Here is a 25,645-nt window from a genome sequence, read left to right as displayed (position 1 = left end):
TAAAGTAGTCAAAGTTTGAAGTGGATCAAATCTTTTAATCAAAGCTGTCCTAAAACCAAAACGTGTATATATATATATATATATATATATATATATATATATATATATATATATATATATATATATATATATATATCGTTTTGATTGCTTTTGTTGATCTCATTATTAATAAAATAATCTGCTAATATAAATGTTTTAATTAATGATCTACTTAAAATGCCTCACATACCAAAACAAGTGGTTAGTGTGATTTCAAAGGACATTTAAACCATCTCTGATTGGTTTATTACATTATATTAACCAATAATCTATTAGAGCGTGTTGTATTGTTATTGGACATACTGTAACTATGCCTGTGATCGTTAAAAAAAACGTGTTCTTTATCCCCGCGAGGAATACGCGGAAGTGAGCGTAATTCCTTTGAAACTATCCACTGCGCATGCGCAAAGCAAGCAGGACGGCACCGTGGGAAATAGTTAGACCTACTACAACAAATAAAGAACAATTGAGAAAACGTAAATTTGATCCATTATTTCGCTTTGGTTTCCTTGTTTATTATATTTCCCGTTTCGAGCTGAAAGCAATGAAGCAAACGTCAGTTTTTAATATTTGGTTCATACAGAAAAACAGAAAAACAAAATATTGATTCGTTATTTCATTTTTTTGGTTTCCAGATTAAATGGAATAATTGAATGATCGGATGATACACGGACCTTGTTTCAAACCCATAAGACATCAGAGGGTCATTTAGAATTTTTTGAAGCATTGAAAATACATTTTGGTCCAAAAATAGCAAAAACTAGACTTTATTCAGCATTGTCTTCTCTTCCGTGTCTGTTGTAAGACAGTTAAAAACAAAGCAGTTTGTGATATCTGGTTCGCGAACGAATCATTCGATGTAACCGGATCTTTTTGAAACAGTTCACCAAATCGAACTGAATCGTTTTAAACAGTTCGCGTCTCCAATACGCATTAATCCACAGATGAATTAAGCTGTTAACTTGTTTAATGTGTCTGACACTCCCTCTGAGTTAAAACAAACCAATATCCCGGAGTAATTCATTGACTCAAACAGTAAACTGACTGAACTGATGTGAAGAGAGAACTGAAGATGAACACCGAGCCGAGCCAGATAATGACTCGTTCACGAGTCAAGAACCGTTTCTGTCAGACGCGTCCGATTCGTGAACCGAGGAGCTGATGATACTGCGCATGTGTGATTTAGCGTGAAGCAAACAAGGGGCAAGGAACTCGACCGGAAGTTGAAGTCGGGTGGGGGCTGCCATCTTTTAGCAGAACTTCACTTGCGTTAGCATTCCCATTGACTCCCATTCATTTTGGCGTCACTTTGACAGCGAATAACTTTACATCTGAGGCGTTTAAAGACTCTGTTTGTCCATTATTTATTTCTAAAGATACACGAAAATGTATAAAGGGCTCCATTACCTTCTATGTTACATTATGGCCCCATATAAACAGTTTTTGTAAAAAATAGGCTAACGATTGCGTCATAACCACTCGGCTCTCTGTCGCATTACCGTACAGACAGGTGGAGAAGCTCGCAGGCAATTACCTTAATATTGAGTACTGGCGTTACATTTTAAAATACTATACAAAATAATTAATCAGAATACTTACTCCTGCTCACTCACGACAAAGAACTCCCCGCTCAAGCTCGCCGTCTCTGCAAGATTAACGATGGCAGTTTGCACACACAGCTACTAGAAGATTTACATCTGTCAGACAGGTTGCTGACGTCGTCAAGCTTCGTTTGAGTCTGCGCGTCAGAAACGGAAGTGCTAAAAAACGCTAAAACTGGGCTTCATTTGTCTCAATTGAGTTCCAATGGGGTCGCTGTGTCCATTTCTTTTACTGTCTATGGAAGCAAACCGACACACAGAGCGTCTGGAACGAACTGATTCTTTTGGTGTTTGATTCTGAACTGATTCTGTGTTAATGTTATGAGCCCATGTGCAGTCAACGCCAATGACGCCATTGCGTCGAGCGCAAAAGAATCGGTGAACTGTTTTCTTCAACTGGTTTATTGAATCGAACTGTCAGAAAGAACTAACGTTACTGGTCATCCGAAAACCGATGCAACCGGTTCTTGACTCGTGAACGAGTCATTATCTGGCTCGGCTCGGTGTTCATCTCTCTCTTCACAGCAGTTCAGTCAGCACGCGCAGTCTTCTTAATCGCTTGATTCGCTCAATGATGTGCCAGCTTCATCAAACCTGCCATCTACAGTTCTGGCAGTGGTTTGTAATGGAATGATTCGTAACATTTTTATAATTGTAACGAGTAACGATGCAGCACATAAAAAAAATATCGGAGTAAAAATATTAAACTCAGCGAAAATATGTACCGAAGTAAAAGTGGAAGTAGGAGAAAAAAATAATACTCTAGTAAAGTACAGATACCGCCTTTTAGTACTTAAGTACAGTAGTGAAGTAGTTCTACTTCGTTACTATACATCTCTGCATGTAACATACTGTAAGTGTCTGAAACGGACTGTGATTCTATTTGGTCCAGCAAGTAATGCAGAAAAAACAGATAATTACACTGTAATAATCATGGTAGTGACCAAAAACATGTCATTACCATTATGCCACATCAAAATAGTCATGTTAATACCATGCTTCTATTCAAGTGAGTTACTGCATCTCCAGACTTGCTTTTCCAAGCTTTAACAGCTCCTTAGTTCAAATTAATCTATTTGATATCCTCTCATGAAAGTAGGACTATGATGAGCTTCATCCTTAATTCATCTCGTCACTACTATGGATTAATGTCAACATTCAGGCACGCGCCTTGCCAATAACTCACAACCTTTAATACTTCTGCTATATGCCCAGCTCTCAGGACATGAATAATCACAGGTCCACTATGTCACATGCATTAGTGTGTATCTGTACGTTCTGGCCGTGTGCCTGCTGTGGCATGATGGGATGAGCGAGGGGGGAGTGTCACACCACGTGCATGACCCACGACATGAAACGTTAATGGAAGGCGACAGACAGCCAAACAAACACTTGGGGAGCAGCTGTGGGTGACCTACATACTGGGGAGAAACCATGCAGATGAGCCGAAGGGTGCCCACTTCATGGCAAAGAAACTTCTGGAGCCAGAGATATGACCTGGGGCTTATGGGATCTCACAGTTACAATGGCTCTTGATGGAGACCAAGCTAAGGACCCAAAGCTTTTATAGTGACATGACAGATCATGGTCCATGGTCATGTGAAACCAAAATAGATACAATAGCAAAAAAGAAGTGAGAACTGAATGAAATGGCCAATCAGAGAAGGAAATGCATCATTCACCTGGACTGAACTTCAGAGATCAATAACCAGAGCATGAATGCATAACGCTAATGGATTTCATTGACTGAACACAATCGTTTCGCTCCAAATAAAAGGTCTTTTAAGGTCAGACTTTAGTATCCTGTTAGTATCTGCAAAAGAAAAACATTCATCGTTCTTATTCCCTAAAAAGGCAAAAATTGTGAAAGCATTGTGAAAAAAGTAAAATTAAGCTTACCATTAAAAAATATATATTATTATATTTAAAATAATATACTTAAGTGTGAACTGAATGTTTTAAGTCACTTAATTGCATATTAATAACAATTCAACTGCAATGTATAATACTTTACATTACTATGAAATAAAAGTATCTTTAGAGTGCCCACTTTATATGTAATTTCATAATGATGTCTTTAAAATATGGTGTAAGTGCACTGCCGAATGAACAGATACACTTTAATGTCATTTCTATTGAAACTTATGTCATGCATTTAAATATATCCATAATTACATATTTATAATGATGAAGTTGTACTGTTGCACATTCAAACTATATTAACTTTAAATTTAATATCAGTGTTACAATCAATTCCTTTTCAGTTACTTTTAATGTTCTTTAGAAGATTAACACATCAAAATAAATGCATTTCATTAATGATTTAGAGTAAAACTTTTTACATTATTATTTTGACATTTAATATTTTTACAAGGTTGTTTGCTCTCAAGTGTACTTAACTGTGCCCCCTTTAAGTACATTTCAGTGGCTTTTCATTAAATATTTCTATTTATGTATTTCATTAATAGTATATTAGCTACAAGTACAGTTTTTAAATATACCTTTATAATTTAAAGAACACTACAAGTGCAACTCTAATATAAGTGCATATCTTTTTGACGAGAGATCCTGTTAAATCAACTGTCAGCATCAGCAGAAACTCACATGCTCATATAATACTTATTAATGTAACAAACTGAATGGAAACTCGACATGAATTTCACAATATCTATTGTGCATTAGTATTTGGTTTGTTCTTCTTTTGCTTTAATGACAGCAGCAGTTGAACTGCATGAACAAAACCTGTTCATGATCATGTTCTCCAGCAGGATATGAGATGATCCAAAGATCAAGGAATGAAGACTACTGATTGTCTGCAGTAAAGCATTTTCAGCTAAATTAAATCTTGATTATTAATCTTGCTGGCTTGGAAATTATCCCCCAAAAGATACATACCTGTACAAAGATATGCATGAGTCTCTGATTATTAGCTGGTGAATGCTGGATGAATTATAGACTATCATTTGATCCTCCAACCATTAAGGAGCAAATCAAAGTTAGCATACATCCCAGTGGAACAGGCTTTTTTTCTCAATGCAATGCAATGTCAAACTGAGTCATATGTCAACGATATGACTCACTGCTATGCATTACATAATACACAACAAGCTGGGAAGTTTGTGTGCAATGGGAATCATATTTTTCAAACAAACTCAGGGTAACCCTCATTTCACATACAGCACACAGTGAAAATGACATAAATATGACAGTGGGCAAATGCATAAAGTGCAGCATAATTTGAAATCACGAGTTTAAAGTTTAAAGCATTCAATTCACACAGAGAACGCGTGATAATGCTGGATAAAAATGCACACTTCACACAGGCCTAAAATAAAAGCATTTGTTATAATACTTTCTGCATACATTGATTCTTTCGTTTAACCATTCTATCTGATTATTAGACGGACTTCTATCCGTGTTAGACAGAACTGTTAATGAAGATGATGAACATGAGAGAGTTTTGCACTTTGCGCGCTCAGGTGCTGCCGCTCTCAGTCTCAGCGCCGTCAAAATATAAACTTATCGGTCAATGCCGATATTTGAAATATATCGGCTTTGGTGATATTTCGGTCGACCACTAGTCTGTATATTTATAGTTTTACATGTAAAGGAGTGAAGTATATTTCACATGATATCCACTCACATGAGATTAAGATTCATGTTTTACTTTGATATTATTTCTATACTAATATAGTATTTATTCATATTTGAAGTAGCTTTTAGTATGACATTTTTAGTTGATTTTCATTTTATTTTAGGTTTTAGTGGTTTTATTTTGTGGTTGGTTCATATTTCTATAATTTTATTTCTGTTTTAGCTTAGTAGTTCAACTTATTTTCAGTTTTTGGCCAAGGTAACAAGCGATTTTTAACTATCTCAGATTTATTACAATTAATGAAAACAATTTTGAGCAGTTTCAATAAGTTAACAATTACAACACTGCTCCTGTTATTGTTAAGTGTTAGTGCAGAATCAATAAATCTTTTTTTTTTTCATGCCAATAAAGCATTTTGAACTGAAACCTAGTTATTTTTTATCTTTCCAGCTAGGTGACAACCCTAATTATTATGTCAGTAAAATATGCATGAGCATGCCTCGAAGCATGAGATATTAGCTGACACTGGTGAATGATTAATTAAAGATCAATTGTTCATTGTAAACACATGAGAAAACACATTCTCCAAGTCTTGAGCAGCGAAACGAACTTAGCATGCAAGACTCGCTGGAGTGGACTAGTCAATTTTTCAAAACAATGCACGCTGTAAACCCAAGTCATATGTCAATAGATTGGACTTATTAATATGTATGGAAGCAAAGTGCTATTTACACAAGGACTTCTATCACAACACTTTAGCAAACGTTTTGTTTGCATTGCAAGCTAATGCTGTGATGTCATCACATTTGGCCACTGGCCTCTCATCTTTCATTCAAGAGTATTTTCACTTTCTATAACTAAGGTGTGTGCTGCCACAATGATGGATGGCATCCAAACTATTTGGAATAATTGATTATCTGGCATCTATTCCACATTGGTATTGTTTAATTACATTTGCCAAACTAGCTTTAATGGACTTAATTGTTATGTGTGCATGCACACAGTAAAAAATTGCAAAGTTTTTTATTCTTTGCAAGCGCGTATGCACACACTCCCTCACTTCCTGTCAAAATAACCGGTGGGTGTTCTTTTGTGGTCTTTACAGATAAATACCACCGGCTGCTTTCCTGTCATCAGAATGAAAGGAATAACTTCAGACAACTAATGCTCCCCAGTGGGTTTGCACGCGACAACCCACACATCACATCCTCTCGTACTCGCAAGAAAAAAATCAACATGAATATTATAAATCAGTATTTCTTTTCATGGAACACAAAAGGATAATTACATAAATTTCATCATGCATGACATTTCACAGTGAAGATACAAAAAACAACCATAAAAGCAGTCCATTTGGCTTCTGCACTATAAGTATACTGAAGTCAGAAGTCAATGATCTTTCTCCAGAAGAAAGCCATACAAGTTTGGGACAATGTGATTGGAAGTAAATTATTCTTGATTAAAGAACTGAACTGATATCATGAATGATTCTGCACTGCAACATTCTGTGAAAGTGTCACTTCTGGTGTTAAATTAGAGGGGAAAGCACACAAGCACCCTTCTGAAGAATGCACTCATTGAGGGTTTTTTTTCCAGGTTTTCCTCGGGTCAAAGCAGACAATGTGAGGACACCACACAAGCCCAAACACAGGGATGCCTGAGGAGACCTTTCTGTTTAATTAAAAGGCTTGACAGAAAGTTCAGCATGTGTTTCCTTCTAATAAACAGCAACGCGCTCAAAACAGACTCAGCATGACTAAATCTCTTTTAACAATCGTGTATAATAAAATCGAGGATTATAAAAGTTATCCTTTGCATTATTCTTTTTTTATCCTACTGTATATATTTTAAAGTTTATATATGAGATTTGTAATGTTTTAAAGAAGTTTCTTATGTGCATTTATTCCTCTCCATTTTCATCAGCCATTACTACAGTCTTCAGATTTCATTCTAAAATGCTGATTTATTACCAATGCTTTTTTTTCCTTTCTCTTTTCGGAACCTGTGATACCTTTTTCAGGATTATTTGCTGAATAAAAAGTTTAAAAGAACAGCATTGATTCAAAATAGAAATATTTTGAAACAATATACAGTACCATTCAAAGTTTGGGGGTCAGGTTTTTTTTTTTTTTTTTTTTATAAAATGAATACTTATTTATAAAGGATATGTTAAAGTTTTTCCAAAAATACTTAGCAGCACTTATTTGCCATCAAAGGAAAAAAATACTAAATCATTAAAAATGTTATTTTCAACTTTCTAGTTTTTTAGGTATTAGATTTAGTATTAAAACAATTATAATTAAGGGGCCTTGTTATAATACTGTACTAATACTTATATCTTATTTCTTAATACATGGTATTGCAGAAGAATGCACAATCTATCACAATACAAACAATATGCTTATTAGTGGGATTTTTTTATATGAAAAGGTTTGAGCTATTTTCCTAATATTCAGCAGAGCATTTAGTTTTCCTTCCCTTTCAGTGTCACTGAGCTTAAGCCAATGTGAAAGAGTAAATGCAGAAATGTCAACATAATGTATCAAGTTTATTTTTTCTAAGGGCTTTTGGCATGGGGAACCCAGCTTGGGTTGGATTCTCAGGAGATTGATTTCAAAAGCTTGTGAGAGGCCCCTTTCTCCTGCTAAGTGATTAAGCCTCATGAGTGTAGTAGCTCAGTGGCCCCAATCCAGCTTTGATAACTGCCCCCTGCATTCAAACACGGAGAGAGGGCCAGAGTGACTTCACATCCTGGTAATTAGCAGCTCCTCCATCAGTAAGAACTATGCACTCTCACAGATTTCCCTGGCCTCTTTGGCTGCACCGGCATGACTCTTTTCCACGTGATTTACAGACACAGATGCCCTTTTCATGCTTGCAATGACAGCTGAACCCCCTCTGGGGGAGTTGATGGTTTTTGTGGTAAAGTGTGGGGCGTTTGAAAGCGGGTATGTGTTGAGATGTCAATGATAGGTTGCAGTGTATGTGAAAGGTCAGCAGGACGGTGTCGTTACGCTAGGTTAACAATAAAAGGGCACTGGTGGTATTCTTTGCTTTTGAAGCAGGATGGATAGTCTATCGCATACCAGCACAGGCCAAGAATGTGCTGTGGGCCACATGTGAGGGAGAACAGTAGGAATAAGAGACTTAACCGGAGTCATGCATGTACACATTTGGCAAAAGCATTAAAAGCAAAAGAGCAAGTCTGAGTGGGAACAAAACCACCTGGAATGGTGGCTTCGTCAAGTTAAATTTAAATTCCCATGAAGAAACAAGTTGTGCACCTTCCAGAGCCAAATTCTTCTTCTAACGTCTGTCGCAGCTATGGCGTATTACGCAATAACTCGCAATCCTCTGAGCCAGAACTCCGGTCTCAGCTGATGGAGCAATCCAACGGTTTTTCATTCTTTCTTTCGGGTCTAAAGGAATGAGAATCAGATGTTTGGTCTTGGGGGAACGATCTCCCACCCATCCGGCTGTAGCCTGCAGCTGGAGGCACTGGTACATGTGCACTACATGGTGACAGGAAGGTGAACATTCCACCCTCCTTCTGTCACTAGCTGGCAGCTGTGAGAGCGAAGGGAAAAAACGTCCAGAGCGGATCTTTGCCCATGTGGCCATGGAGATGGGAACTTCCTGTACAAGCTCTGTCAGAGCATGTAAGCAGACTAGCAGATATCTCTGCTGATCTTTTGTTGCTCAGTTGGACACTGAAGGAACCCCACTGTCTCCTCCTTTCTGCCCGCTCAAAACAGTTCAATTTCCTGCTGGCATTTCACTCCACTCTTTTTCAGCTATCTCCTTCAGACTTCAGTTCCCAGACGCTGCTGGGCTGGTTGAGACTTTCTGACTATCATATGAATCTCTGCCTTTTCTTCGAACAGCACTGGAAGTGGGGTCACAAACAAAAGCCCTTTCAAATGGATCTGCATCACTAGTTGGGCTGCACAATGGTGAGGAGGGGCCAAAAACGTCAACATATAATTCCTATCTGCCTCTTTGGTCTAAGGGCTAAAAGGCGGGCCCAAAAGTATGAAAGGTGGTTCAATGTTGTGGGCTACAGCGGAAATATATACAGCCTGACCATACATGAATTAATGCAACGGTCTTATCTTGTTGTCTCTACAGCCACCACATGCCTAAATCATTTATGCACACAGGAGGCTGTTCAGCGATGAATGATGGCGGAGCAAGAATTCCAGAGAAAGATTTCCAGAATTCCAACGCTTTCCCCTGAGATCCCAGCTGAGCCACTTCATTTGAGCGGCTTCCTTTGCAATTTTTTTTTTTAAATCGGTGTACACAACAGATAATTGTTGTTTGACTTGGCCTAAACAAACAGAGAAGCAAACTAAACAGTTGCACCATTTTTTAAATGTGGTATTTCACTGTAAACCCACATTACAAGACACTTAATATGTTTAAACTGAGTATCACCAAGTTTCTTAAACTCATTCGGTTTAATTCAATACGGTCACTGTCATTGTTTTTAGCCCAAAACACAGCTTAAATCCATTGATCTTTCAATTCATGGCAGGTCCCTGTAAAACTAATATAACATTCAAATTTGCTAAATATCTGTAAAAGCATAAATGAAAGGAATTTGACTATCAATATCTATAACGCACTGTTTTACCTGGAACAAATTTTACCTACAGGAATCAGGATAACACCTTAACCAGAGGTTCATCCACCAAGATAAGTATTCAAGGCCAAATTCATACATTTTTACTAAATAAATTTTACCGAAAAATGCCTTCTTTACATTTCCGCTAGTAAAACTTCCAGTCCGATCGCCCAAACAGTCATCTATCGTAAGTGACTTACTATGAACATGTTTTTATTGTTTTTACAAACTGAAGAAAAACTCCAGTCAAAATGATTCCCTTCCCATTCATTTTCCTTGGTTTAATAAACATTCAGAATCCCATGACTATTGAACCATTGAAAAGAGTTCATGCTCAAATCCTGACCATGTACCATTATGAACTTTGATGCCTAAAATAATAAAGGAAACAATAACAAAAGGACTGATTTCTAATTCACAAGCTCTCTCTTGTACAACCTAATAATAGTCATGCCATGTCAGCGGCCCAATAAAAAAAAGATGAGAAATTTATGCTGAGCATTCAGCCAAAAGAGGAAGAAGACCAAGGAAGAACACAATAATATTTATCTTATTCTGGCCACGCTGAGAGAAAAAGCACAACTAGCCCTTGTGAACCCATGAGGAACAGTTTGGGAAGTGAAACCTCAGCACCTTAAGTACATCTGATCCAGATGAGGGCAACTGTTCCTGGAATGGTGTTGAAAAGAGGTGGGGAAGCCAGGTGGGGACCTTGTGGCCCCAGACTACCCCTTTGAGAACTGACCGCTACACTCCACCCTGGTGAGGGGGCGACCAAAGGTAACTCTGCTCCAGCATTGGAGATATCGCAGCTGGATGGATCAACAATTCAGGCATAGGTCAGCATGTCAGCCGTTCTTGCGTTGAATAAATGAGGAGCTCCGGACATCAGGGTGTGTTATTATGGAACAATGTTGCCTGGAGATATTGAAATATTACCAGCAGAAACACATGACAGCAGTGTCCCGATGCTATTCTTAAACTGCTCAGTTAACAGCCAGCTTTCAACACATATCGGTCATCAGATTAGCAACATGCTTTAATGAACTGTCTAACATGACTTTAACCTGGGGAGGAGCACAGAATAACTTTTCCCTGAAAGATGTTTATCCTGACACATTTGTGTTGGGCTCACATTTTAAACAGAGTAATCTTTTCATTTAGGACCCCATAAAATCCATTTCGTTTTATTCCCCCAAATTCAGTTTTTTTTCCTTATATCTCATATACAATAGTGATGCATTATTCTACAAGGTAAACTGAATATTTATTTTGGTGATATTTCATGAGGCTTTTTCAGTTTCAGTCTGAATTTAATAGGACCTTTTATCAAATGAAACCATGAAGTGAAAAATCAGCTTTGGAGATGAATTTAATTTGGAGTCTCCTCATACAGGAAGACGAGACAATCAATAAAATACTGATATGGATTTATCACCTAGCCCTAGATATAGCTGATATAAAAAGCAAACAACACAACGTGTGTTGAACCATAAAGAAAATGAGAAACAGCTGGTGTAGTTCGCATTCACAACATCACTCGCACAAGACCCTAAATCTCTACTCACCAAGTCGGCTTTGCTTTTCCCTGCAGGCTGTGGTCAGTTTTGCCAGTTCCTTGTACTTTGCAGCCAACTGCAGCTTGCCGTTTTGGAGGTGAGGGCGTCGCGAAAGGCTCTCTTCTGCAAGACTCCAATTGGTTACTAACATGGATTCCCTGTCCAGCTGGAGCTCCTGGAACTGAACACAAATTTCAGTTATTCATCGCTCAAGAAACAAAACTAGAACAACAAAAAAGCAGAACACAAAGGCTTGATCATCTTTCATACAATCTAACACCAATCAATCAATCCGACAACCTAAAGAAAGTCCAAGATAAGCGATGAGTATGACAGAGACATTTATACTACTGTGTGTGAGCAAATGCAGTATTATAAAGTCAACATTTTGTTTCTTCTATTAAATAACTGTAAATATTGAAGCAAAAAATGATTACACAATATTACATGAAAAGAAGATCTTGAGAATCTTGAGAAAACCTTGACAAACTTTGAGGTTTGAATGTTTTATAAAAATAAAAAAAAAAAGGCAGAAAAAGTTAGATGAAGTCTCATGCCATATTAGACCACTTCAGACCTCATTCAACCCCCAAAGAAACCATTAAAAAACCAGTTCAGTTCCCAATAAACCTTTTTAGACCAGAGCACCTTTCTAAGCATTGCTAGCGTGTCTCAAATAGTGTTTCTTATCAAGTGTTGTTAAGCATGGTTAGCATGTTACTTTGTGTTGCTAGCATGATTTACTCTGTTAGAATATTAGAGTATAATCTATTAGATGAACATGTTTAAGCATGTTGCTAGCATGTTTCTAACATGTTTTTAACTTCTTGCTAGCATGTTTTAGATTGACAGGATGTCTTGTTACTTATCACGGCTGCATCAGATTTACAAGAGATAGCTGGAAGCGAAAGCTTGTATTACTTGAGGTTTTATCACATAGCATACTGTATAAACAGTTCATATTGAAAGAGTACGTTCCACAGCTGAGGGATTTTTTTTTTTACTCTTTTGGATCAGGTTCCTGTGTAGATGCGGTTTAGGAATGCAGTTCCTCAAACGAGATGGCCATCAAGGTCACCACAGAAGTCAGGAAAGCAAGAACACAAAGAACTTGAAATGTATTCAGGACTTATGAGGCGTACAGAGTGAGTGTGAATAATGCAACTCAATGCATCAAATTTCTCAGGGGTCATATGAGGTTAGGTTATTATGCCAGGCACAGAATCCATGAACGTGTCCAAGAGAGATTGTAGGAAATTTAAAAGAGAAAATAATAGCCTTCAGTTTTATTACTAACTTGACTGAGGATTTTAGCTAATGTGTTTGATGTGTAGAGAAAGATCCTTATGTTTCATGAGAACTGGGCAAGGCTTTTAGTTGAGTCTGAGTTTACTAAGATGTAAGACTATACAAAAAGAATTGGTTCTTATTAGGAAATAAAAACATGATACAGCATAGCAAGAGTAATCCAATTCATGAACAAATAACTCTTATGTAGTAAATAAAAACATACTGTGCAACAAGTATGGATCAATTCAAAAACAATGAAAATGAGTCATTCAATCCATCAAAAAGACTCAAGACACACTCGGGAGTTCAACTGAATCAGCCCAGTGGTTCCTTCACTGAATTAACTTACAGAATTAACCAGCAGAGTGGTTATGGAATCAAGCTATCGCTACTTCAGTTATATCAATATATTTTAAATTACAGGATGGATGAAAAGAGTTTTATATTACAGTCTCATATATACAGTTTGTAGAGGACGATAAGTATACAGTACATAATATATACACCCAATCCAGAGCTATAATCTTCATCATAATTTTATAGCATATATATATATATATATATATATATATATATATATATATATATATACACACACATCTTGGTGACCATTCCAACATGACTATGTAATGCACAAAGTCGAGCTAGTGCAAGATGAGCATTTGTGGTTAAAAAGTATATACATTTTTATCTTTTTAAGAAAATGACAGATTGTTTCACTAGATAAGACACTTATTCCTTGGCTGGGATCTAGTAAAGCAGTTTGTAGCTTCACTGAAACTGCAGTTTGGACCTTTAGCATGTTGAGTCTCATTGAGTCATTATATTCTATAAGTGAACTACTCCTTTACCTTTTTCTTACTAGAATTCTTGTATTATTAATAGCAGCAGCTGAACAGAGACTTTTCTTTTTTCTTTCTTTCAAGTAAAATGTATATTTAAACTGAAATATAATTGAAAGAATCACGAGTGAATCAATTTTGGCAGTCATTCGAATTGAGGGCTTGTGAATTGGGAAATTAATATCAATAACTCTTAAAACACTCTTAAAAATAAAAGGTGCTTCACAATCCCATAGAAGACCCTTTTTGTTTAAATGGTTCCATAAAGAACCTTTAACATCTGCTTCACAAAACAGTCTTTGTGGCAAAAGAAGGTTCTTCAGATTATAAAAAGGTAAGAAAGAGATGGTTCATTAAAGAACCTTTGACGGAATGGTTCTTTGTGGAACCAAAAATGGATTGTCTTTGGCATCGATTTAAGAACCTTTTGAAGCCCCTTTATTTTTAAGAGTGTAAGATTCTGCTTAATTCATATTATAGTACTGATTTAAAGGCCTAATTCATGATTATGACAGGAAGGCTTACGATTCAAGTAATAACAGAGAGAAAATAAAACACACATGATGGCATCAGAAACAGCAACAGAGCATCTTGGAGGTAAAGACCTCATTCACCACAACTGTCTGAATGACACTAAATATTGACATTCAACTATATTTCTATAGCAAGTTGATGATTTCTAGATGAAAGCGAATGAGCATTCTTCCACTGATTTGCCGTTGAAAAGGGGACACCGCCTGGAGCGCAAATGAAGACAATGCTCGACTAACCAACCGCCTCAGTTTACCACGTGTTGCTTAATTACAATAAAACCCCATGACAAAATAATCCTGCTATAATGGCTGCGGAACAAATCCATCCACATGCCCTTAAAAAAAGTGCCATTACCCGCAATGCCGTCCTGCATGACATGTCCAAAGACCACTCTCTAACCATGGAGGGAAAAGCAGAGCCACGTCCAAACCAATGTCTCATGGAAAGCATTCGCAAAGGCCTAGACATCAGTCGAAACCACAGACCCCTACTTTTACTGTAAGTGAAGGTTTGGGTCGTAACAGAACTTCATTTTTCTTCTTCTGTTGCTGCTATGAATATTAACTGCCCGTTTCTTGCATTTCAAAACTTGGGGAACATTATGAAGACTGAGCGTGCTTAGTCAAGCATAAAAGAGGATTAATGATTCATTCGCTCAACGAATATGAGAATTTTGCCTTCCTTCTTGATGCCGTGCAAGACCCCAAACAGAGTGGTGATATTCCCACTGGTGGCACATCTATTACAGAATCTATCTAGCTAAGGGGGAATATGAGAACGGTGGTCCCCTTTGATCAAGCCCCCATCTTCTGAAGACGATGAAACTGGAATCCTTGAGCTGCTTAGAATAACTCAAAACAGCATACGTGATCAAAATGTAGTCGAGGTTATGCGAGGTTCTTTTTGTTGGGAAACGACTTCAAACCTCTTATTTTTAAGGTCGATTGCTTGATTCAACTCGCGACATAATTGCTGTTTATATGGGGACGTTCCATCAACTCCTCAAGAGAGTGGGTGACGACTGAATGTTTCTCCTTTGAGACGACTTCTCCAGAATGGCGGAGCACAGAAAGAACAGATAATAATTTCCTAATTAAAGGATTATTATAGACAGACTAAGCAATGTAAATATTCAGAACTAATCCCTCATCAAACGCAGATGGAAAACATCTAGCAGGTTTTTAATCACATAATGTTAAATGATTGCAAATTACACGCATCAGTTCTGCATGACGAATGGAGCTTTGAAGAGTAAAATGCAAACACATGAGATGTCTGTGCTGTCCCAGTTTGTCGCCATTCAATTTTTAAGGGATGAAGACTACATTTAGGTCCAAGGTTTAGGGTTTGGCTCAAGGGTTTTGCACCAATACACTTTTAAAAATACTGTAAGAGTTGTTTATTGCCATCAGTGGTTCCGTGAAGATCTTTTAACATCCAAAGAACCTTTCCAAAGTATAAAAAGAATAAGGTTTTATTGGAAAAAAGCTTATTTGAATTATTAAAATCAAGAAAAAATTGGTTCTTTTAAGAACTGATCAATGAAAGGTTCTTTGGGAATGAAAAATTAGCAATGCTGCGAAAACCTCCTTTTGGATCCGTTATTTTAAGAGGATAGACCCTGCTAGTATATCATTTTTATTTTATTTATTTTTTTAATCAAAATGCATCTTTTCTTAATTGATGGCCTTTAAAATGTATTAGTATTTTGCAAATAAACACATTTAATGATATTAGATATTTCAGCAATGCCCAGTTCTTTCATAAAATCATGAAATGGACTTGGATAGTTACTAAGGGTGTTTTCAGACCATAAACAGGGACTTCAATTTTTACAATCATGGCATTTTCTTCTTTGTTCTGTTTTGCTCATTTTTACAAGGCAAAAAAAGTTTTGAAATGCATAAAAATGTCAGTTAATATTTTCATAGCAACTACAGAACAGGAAACATACCAAAATATGTTTATGCAAGTCACATGTGAGTGAAACTGTCCTCTCATTGGTCAGAGTGCACCTCTTTATGTTCTGGGATTATGCTGGTTAATGTCAACCATTCAGATGGATTGACAAGAGAGTGGAAATCAAGGTTTTGTGGTGGACAGTGTTCTCGCAATGCACCTGTTTCAGAGAACTGCAATTACACAACATCTTAATATCAGATGCTGTGACTTTTTATGTATTCCCATTTTGAATTATGTTTCAGTTTGGATCACTGGTCCGTTGGGTTGGATTGTTTTTTACCACAACCAAACCATTCCAGAGTTTTTCAATCAGGCCGAGACCACCTTGTTCAGGCGATCATGAAGCAATTGGTTTGGAGCGGATCCGACTATGATTGCCGTGTTCTTACATGCCTAAATAAACCAAACTAAGGTAGAAAACGTGCTAGGTTCCTGAACAAATGCTCCAAATGAGCCAAGTGTGAAAATATCATAAGACTCACTAATGAAGGGTTCGGAATAGTGTGTCATCAGCCAATCAAGTGTTGTCATGACATCATTTTAATTAACAGTTAGCTAAATACACTCTTAAAAATAAAGGTTCTTTATTGGCAGTGATGGTTAGGCCTGAAACATACTAAATGCAGTCTCTAAGTCATCTATTTATGTAAATCCAGAATTTGTCAACGCCATGCATTGCAATCTCAGCATTCCGAGGCATTCTATTCTCTCCATTAGCATGCTCTGTTTTTTTCCTATGGTCAGTTATTTTTAATCAGCTCAACTACTACAACTAAATCGCTCCTTTGAGTACTAAAGTGTGTTACCGCTATGCAAGAATGAACGTTAAGTATGTAAAACGGGACCACATTAATGCGATGCGGTGGCCAAGCATTCAAGCCTACATACTAGTGTTAAGTTTCCTACCATTTGTTTCTGGTTTTAGGGGATGGTTATGATTAGAATTAGGAATAGAGTTTAGGCTATGATCTTTTGATAATGGATGCAGCCCACTCCGACAAGGCAAGCATTTCCATGGTTTCACAGCAAACAAAGAACACACTATCTTTCCACTTATAGTTTCGGAATCTATTTAAAGACAATACAGATGTTGTCAACCACTAAATGATCAGGGTATGATCAGGGAAGGATCGTTTAAATTCCTACAGAGCCATTTTGAGGATCTAGACAAAATGATAAATGGTTTGGGTAATGAATTGGATATGGGTAGTCATATATTTTCCTATAGTTCTCACCCATAATCCAAAGCGTGGCTTCAGCAGAGACTAAGATCTTTTTATCTCTCCTGCAAACCTAATCCATTTGCACTTAACACCCAGAAATTACAGTCACTCTGATGCTCTGCCTAACAATTATGACTGCTCAGCGGGACTCAGTATTCATGTCATCTTTTTTAACTACACATGGAGGTCAAATCATGAATATTTATCTCTTACTTTAAAAAAAAGAACAACATATCCCGAAGCATGCTGTGCTAAATATCCATAATTTTTGAAAGTTCAGTTAGTTTGAAAGTCAGTTTGCATGCGAATTGCTAAAAAAATAAGATAGAACAGTAACTTTTAACTCCTCCTTTTTTTGTCACACTTTAAGGACCCTTTAAATAAAAGGTTCGGCAAGACATATCAAAAGGTTCTTCCTTTTTAATGAAAAAAGACGTCAGTTACGTTGTGCTTGTCAGTTGCAGGGGGTATTAGTGGGAGGGGCTTCCTTATTCTACAGAGCATTCGATTGGGCAAAGAGTCTGGGTCATGCAACACGAGTCATTAATAATTTACTTAGAACAATGCTATATAGTTTTATTAATATTTTGAATTATTTTATATTTTTGCTTTTCATTTTAATGTTAACATTTTAGCAATTTTATGTTGTTTTTTTATTAATATTTGAATTTAGCATTTTAAATTTAATTTACTTTTTGTTTTAGTCATTTTAGTTCAAATTAAACTTTTTTATTTCAGTTACTTGCCAAGGCAATATCTTTTCAAAATTTTTCATGTAATTTTTATATTTTGTTTTATTGTATTTTAGCTTTAATTCTTTTAAAACAAACATTTTTTTATATATTTTTAGTTTGGTTAACAATATAGCAACAGAGAAATAGAAAGTACATTTTAAATTTGTATATCTACTAAAAGTGAATTTAGGACTAAACTACACACAATAATACAAAGCTACCACGCATAATAAAAATAAATAAAAAATAAAGTCACAAAAAAAATCCATAAAACTCTTATTTTGAGTTTTTAATAAATTACTTTATTAGTTTCTTTCTTGTTAGTGGACATTGATTTGTCTTATTTTTTTAACGCATCAGTTATTAATTGTTTGTTGAACGCTTTACATTCCATCACATAAACTTTGAATAAGAATTAAAATAAAAAACTGCGACTCCAAATATAAAAAAAAAAAAAGTAGCCTTACAGCTGCCTTCTAAGGTAGAATCCTAATTGAAATGGTACGTCCTAAATTACTGATTTGGAACATTATACAGACAACATCTCAACTATATAACCACTTCACAATTAACAACTAAATAATTGACTCACAACTGATTTCAGAGTTTTCAATCACTATATATGTCCCTTACTAGGACACATGTGACACTGAACCTGAAGCCAACTATTATACAGGGCTTTTTGAGACCGATTAGTTGAATAGTCATTCAGGCAACTTATGGAAAAAATACCTTTCCAAAGTTGTAAATAAAACAAAGACGACTAGAGTATGTGTTTTACAAGAGAATACTATTTCTGCAAAATTTCACATTTAATTCAGCGCGTGTGAAATTTTCAATCAGTTTCTGAGTTAGACTGAGTTTTTTTTTTTTGCTCTATTGGAGCATCTCTTTAAAACTTCATGCATTCTGTTGCCTAAAACCAATTCACCTGTGCATTTGCAACTCTAGGAATGGATGTGGCTTATCTTGGTGAGCATGGGTGCTTCGTACGACAAACTCAGCTAAGACACATGCTCTTTCACATTTCATGATGGGGCTATGATCAGTCTTATAGTGACTGGGGCATATTTTAGAGTCCCGAGACTCTTAGTATTCCATTCTGTTGTGTTTGCCGCATGTGTCATAAGTCACCCATCCAATAACTGTCCCAGTCCAGCCCTGCTTCTGTGCACATCTTTCACACTTGTGGTCGGGAATGTGGAGGGAAACAGCAGGGTCTTCAGCACATGTTTCTCTTATATCTCTGTTCTTCGCCAGTTTCCTCTCTCTTTCTCTGTTGCCGTTTAATGCAAAAGTAAAAATCCCGGACCTACGGAGAGTATTTTCCCTAAACAGGAATTGACACAGACCATCTATTTCCGTTTGCAGCTGCCTGTATGTCTGTTTATACACCGCACACAGATGCAAGTCCTCTGGAGACCATGTGGGCTGGATGATACAATAGTCATAAAACAAATGCCTACAGTCACAAACTGGAAAATACCTTACAGAAATAATGCTCCCAAACTAAAACGAAACTTCTGTCAGTATACACTCGCCCTCATGTCCTTTTAGACACGTATGACTTTCTTTAAAAGAAATGAAAACGGTTTACCAACGATAATTGTGGACTGACTTTCCCACTGTAATGACACTAAAGCATCATAAAACTATCATGAACTTGAGAATCAGACTTGTGAATGAATCATTAAAGAATCGGTTCAGTTAAAAGATCAGATTGATTGAAAAATTGTTACATTGCAATCATTTCTTTTTGTGTCCATTCATAATTCTTAAAAAAATGTCTACAACATTTTTAAATGTACCATTTTTACAAAGTACCACTGAGCACCACTAATCAAAAGTTTGGGGTTGGCAAGTTAAAACTTTGATTTATTTTTTGTTACCGATTGTGAAATGATATAATTTAATTTCAAATAAATGTTTTTACATTTTAATATTTTTTTTTATTATTTAATTTATTCCTTTGATGTCAAACCTGTATTTTCAGTATAATTACTCCCATCTTCGTCGTGGCGCTTAATATTTTTCTCAGTATTCTTTTATAAGTGGAAAGTTAATTTAACATTTATTTGAAATGAAAATCTTTTGCAATGTTTAACTGTCCATTTTGATCAATTTAATGCATGTTCACAGAATAAAACCATCAAAATAAATAAATAAATAAATAATAAAACAAATTATACTTACCCCAAACATTTTATTGGTAGTTTATTTAGCTAATTTCCCGTGCTTTCCATTAATTTCCATAATTTAAATTACACTTTCCATAATTTTACATATATATATATATATATATATATATATATATATATATATATATATATATATATATATATATATATATATACAGTATTGTTCAAAATAATAGCAGTACAATGTGACTAACCAGAATAATCAAGGTTTTCGTATATTTTTTTATTGCTACGTGGCAAACAAGTTACCAGTAGGTTCAGTAGATTGTCAGAAAACAAATGAGACCCAGCATTCATGATATGCACGCTCTTAAGGCTGTGCAATTGGGCAATTAGTTGAATTAGTTGAAAGGGGTGTGTTCAAAAAAATAGCAGTGTGGCATTCAATCACTGAGGTCATCAATTTTGTGAAGAAACAGGTGTGAATCAGGTGGCCCCTATTTAAGGATGAAGCCAACACTTGTTGAACATGCATTTGAAAGCTGAGGAAAATGGGTCGTTAAAGACATTGTTCAGAAGAACAGCGTACTTTGATTAAAAAGTTGATTAGAGAGGGGAAAACCTATAAAGAGGTGCAAAAAATGATAGGCTGTTCAGCTAAAATGATCTCCAATGCCTTAAAATGGAGAGCAAAACCAGAGAGACGTGGAAGAAAACGGAAGACAACCATCAAAATGGATAGAAGAATAACCAGAATGGCAAAAGCTCAGCCAATGATCACCTCCAGGATGATCAAAGACAGTCTGGAGTTACCTGTAAGTACTGTGACAGTTAGAAGACGTCTGTGTGAAGCTAATCTATTTTCAAGAATCCCCCGCAAAGTCCCTCTGTTAAAAAAAGGCATGTGCAGAAGAGGTTACAATTTGCCAAAGAACACATCAACTGGCCTAAAGAGAAATGGAGGAACATTTTGTGGACTGATGAGAGTAAAATTGTTCTTTTTGGGTCCAAGGGCCACAGGCAGTTTGTGAGACGACCCCCAAACTCTGAATTCAAGCCACAGTACACAGTGAAGACAGTGAAGCATGGAGGTGCAAGCATCATGATATGGGCATGTTTCTCCTACTATGGTGTTGGGCCTATTTATCGCATACCAGGGATCATGGATCAGTTTGCATATGTTAAAATACTTGAAGAGGTCACGTTGCCCTATGCTGAAGAGGACATGCCCTTGAAATGGTTGTTTCAACAAGACAATGACCCAAAACACACTAGTAAACGGGCAAAGTCTTGGTTCCAAACCAACAAAATTAATGTTATGGAGTGGCCAGCCCAATCTCCAGACCTTAATCCAATTGAGAACTTGTGGGGTAATATCAAAAATGCTGTTTCTGAAGCAAAACCAAGAAATATGAATGAATTGTGGAATGTTGTTAAAGAATCATGGAGTGGAATAACAGCTGAGAGGTGCCACAAGTTGGATGACTCCATGCCACACAGATGTCAAGCAGTTTTAAAAAACTGTGGTCATACAACTAAATATTAGTTTAGTGATTCACAGGATTGCTAAATCCCAGAAAAAAAAATGTTTGTACAAAATAGTTTTGAGTTTGTACAGTCAAAGGTAGACACTGCTATTTTTTTGAACACACCCCTTTCAACTAATTGCCCAATTGCACAGCCTTAAGAGCGTGCATATCATGAATGCTGGGTCTTGTTTGTTTTCTGACAATCTACTGAACCTACTGGTAACTTGTTTGCCACGTAGCAATAAAAAATATACTAAAAACCTTGATTATTCTGGTTAGTCATATTGTACTGCTATTATTTTGAACAATACTGTATATATATATATATATATATATATATATATATATATATATATATATATATGTAGCACCAATATTTTGTAGGCAAAAACACTTACCAGTAGTTAAAAAATATTAAATAAATGTAATGTTTTTCTTTAAAAAATGATAATACATCTGTTAAAATGTTTGAGCCATGCTAAAAATATAGTAATTTAAAAAATGTTTAAATAGAAATAGATTCCACACTTGTCCCGTCTGCCACTGGTCGACAAACAGACAGCTTCTTTGCGCCAATGAGATTTTACATCCAAGCTTAAGATGTAGTTGTTTTCAACATGAAAGCAAAACAAAACAGCAAAGGTGAAAATCCATATGATTAATGACGGCTGTACACATTTAAGCATGCAGCGTACGCACAGTTAATCAAGCCCATCTGTTTAGTCCAAGATGGTTTGGCTTGGTCAATAAACCATGAATGAGCAAAGACCTGCTCTTATTGATGAGTTCAAGGAGTATGTCTGACTCTCCCCTCTGTTTCTCTCATGAGCGCAGAAAATTAACCATAAAGGCCGTCTCATTGCTATTCACAGGAAAGAGCACAGCTTGGGAATTACAGAGCCTTTTCCATTGAATAAAATCACCACCATCTCGTTAGGGAATGACGCTCAAGAGAAATAACTGTATCCAGAGCACTGGTTATCCTTTCAAGGGGGTTGGCTTTGAGACCTCGGTTGGTGTTAATGAATTGACCTTGTGATGGGAATAGTGATGGGCCTCACCGATCACAATTCGTTAGGAGTTTGACCTCTACGACCCCAGCGCATAACTCTCGTGGCACAGCCATTGATAAAGCCCATCAATCCATAAGATGCAGATTGTATCTGTATGTGCAGTTATCATTTTTATCTTCACCATGCTGCTGTTACAAACACATCTACCATCTGTAAAATATCGAATATGGCCTGCCAAAATTGTTATTGTTAACTAAAACTAAACTACTTGGTTTTTAAATAATTATGAAAAAAATTATCATAATAAAATAAATGTTTATTAGATGAAAAACTTAAAACAAACACACAAAAATTGAAACATTGCCTCAGCAACTACATAAAATAAGTTGAATCTGAAGTACTAAAACTACTGAAATATAATTTCAAATAATAATAATAATATAAAAACGAAACCTAATGGAATCGAAAAAAGTAACATTACTAAAAATTGACACTAAAATTAAAACGAAAAGTGAAAATATAAAAAAGGCTTATTCAATATAACAGTAACTACTATAAAATAATATAAATAGTAGTCAAACAACACTTATTCTGTTATAATTCATAAATGTCATTACACACTGGTATGATTTTCCTGAGTATCACCAAAGGAGATATTTAAAGGAATGTCCTGGCTGCTCTTCTCTCTTTACATGCGTCATATACATTTGAAGTCAGTCGTGTCTCCAATGCTTCTCAAGTGTCGCCTGGTGAACAATGGTGATGCAAGTCTGAACATGTGCAAGCATGAGATTTAAGAATACTATATCTACTACTCCTCTGCAAACTACAGAGTGATTTTATCATTTTCAGAGCTAGGCACCCTCTGTCCTCATTCACTTTCACGGAGTTAAAAAAAGTGCAGCCAGGACATTTCCTGTTGTGGGTCCACAGATAAATAAATTTGAGTTTAGCGTGACATAAAAAATATTCCTTCAGTTTATGAGCACAAAGTGCTGTATATGATGTGTATTTCAGATTTTATGAAGACTGAGGATGTATTTTTATGACCTAGAGCCAACATATTTATCCTTAGATTCCCAATAACATGCTCAGGTTTCCTGCAGGGATCTGGTTTCAGGCGAGAGCAATTTAAGTCTTAAATGTCTACAGTGACACCAGATCTGTCCCAAATGAGAAAAGATGTTCTAAGCTGAAAATGAATGATGCACCTTAGGAGTTCTCATATAAACTGGAGAGAGATTTCATGGCTAAACATGGGGAGTCAGAAAATATTGCAGCCCTAAAAAATGCATTTCAAATGCATTCATTGGAATAGAACACAATGAACACGGCCTGCATTACAATGAACCCTTGAAATGCAAGGAGATCATTTACAGTCAGCCGCTCATTATTGCAACTCCTAGAGAGTCTATGTGGGGGGCATTAACTATACACGCATAAATAACTAAACATGAAATATTAAGAATTTTTAGCAAGAATTTAAGAATTAGCTTTAGCTTTCAGTTAAGCCTAAAGCTTCAGCTAATACAAATATCCTGTTAAATCTGTTGTGAAAAAAAATGACTATTTAGAATAATAATACAAATCAATAAATAAAAATGAAAATGGCAACAGCATGAATACTGCAACAATGGTGATTTATTATATTATTAATCACTTTATGGCGTGCTGGTGTGTTGCTCTACACAACAGTGAAATATGCAGTTGAGCAGTCACTTTATATAATGTATGAAATTATTTCTCTGCTTGATGATGCGATTGACCAATCAGAATGAAGTATTCCGAAGGCTTGCGCATTAAAACTGATTTTTATATCAAAGGAGGGGAAAACTCGTTTTTGTCAACACCTTTGGCAAAGCTGGAATTGTAAATTAAATGTTAATATGTGAAGCAGCATATTACTAAAATAGTGTAATTCGTAGTTTACTTTCAATGCACAAAACTTTAACCGCTGACGGTAAATATTTGGGAAACGGTTCCCTTAAGAAATAACGTCTCCACAAAACACAATTTGATCAAGTGTGTGAGTCTCTGTAGTGCTTCTGCAGTGCACTGGTCTGCAGCTCTGTATGGGCTTCAGGATGTGTGTGATGGCGTGGAAAGCATAAAACACGCTACAGATCCCACGAGCAGTCGAATAGGTGCATGGACCAAAATCTAGCACAGTTTGTTTAAATGACAAGTACAACAGCTGATCAGAGAAACAGTGACAGGCATGCAAAGAAACATCCTGTTAAAGGTCTAAATGGTGTGTGCGAACCGAAGAAATACCTCTTCACTGAGTCGCACGATCTGATTCATTTTTTCGTCATCTTGGAGGAGCTCCCGTAGTTCATTGCAATTGAGGACCCTGTACCCATCTGGGTAAGAGTTCGCGTCCCTTTTCTGGGACATTCCGGTCCCCGTGAGGCGCACTAAACAACTCCGTTTGCCAGCCATTTAACTTCCATGTTGCTCACGCTCGGCGCCAAATTTCCGTGAACACGGGAGAGGTGCCGGAGGAGCTCTCATCGGCACGAAGGCGCACCACTGACTGTTTGCGAAGACAATGCACACGTTTACAGATTCCTCCAGTTCCGCATTCCACCGCCAGGAGGCGCAGCACTGAGAGCGTGCCATACATTACCTTCAAAATACCGAGATCAGTCAGTTGCATATGGTCAGTGCTGGGGGGCAGTGTTGCCAAATCCGCGGTTTTGGGCTACTTTAAAGGGTACATAACATACAGTTTCACCTAATCTCATGTTAATCTCAAGTACCTACAGATTAGTACCAGGGGCGGCGTTAGGAGTGGGCTAAACCGAGCTCCTGGAGGCGTGCTGTGGGCGGAGCTATAATACTGATGTTTCGTGTTGTTTTCATTAACATATATTCACTTATGTGCTGATTTCCAACAAAAGACAGAAATCTGATGCAGTTGTACTTACATGAATGGGTTGTTGTTGTTGTTTTTTTT

General features: G+C 36.5%; 1 protein-coding gene across 1 annotated transcript in view; it reads right to left on the bottom strand.

The window, feature by feature from the left end:
• Positions 1 to 25,329, bottom strand: part of LOC127995333 (vacuolar protein sorting-associated protein 37D) — a 38,749-nt gene extending 13,420 nt beyond the window's left edge. Inside the window, exons 1-2 of the mRNA XM_052591869.1 lie at positions 24,961 to 25,329; positions 11,431 to 11,602 (exon numbers count right to left, since the gene is read on the bottom strand). Coding sequence (XP_052447829.1) covers positions 11,431 to 11,602; positions 24,961 to 25,128 — 340 coding nt within the window. The 5' untranslated portion in view covers positions 25,129 to 25,329. The remainder of the gene's footprint in view (positions 1 to 11,430; positions 11,603 to 24,960) is intronic.
• Between the last annotated feature and the right edge of the window lie 316 nt (positions 25,330 to 25,645).

The sequence above is a fragment of the Carassius gibelio genome, chromosome A5 (genome assembly GCF_023724105.1).
Source record: "Carassius gibelio isolate Cgi1373 ecotype wild population from Czech Republic chromosome A5, carGib1.2-hapl.c, whole genome shotgun sequence".
NCBI lineage: Eukaryota > Metazoa > Chordata > Actinopteri > Cypriniformes > Cyprinidae > Carassius > Carassius gibelio.
The sequence above is the reverse complement of the archived record's forward strand: the minus strand, read 5'-3'. Positions and strand labels throughout refer to the sequence as shown.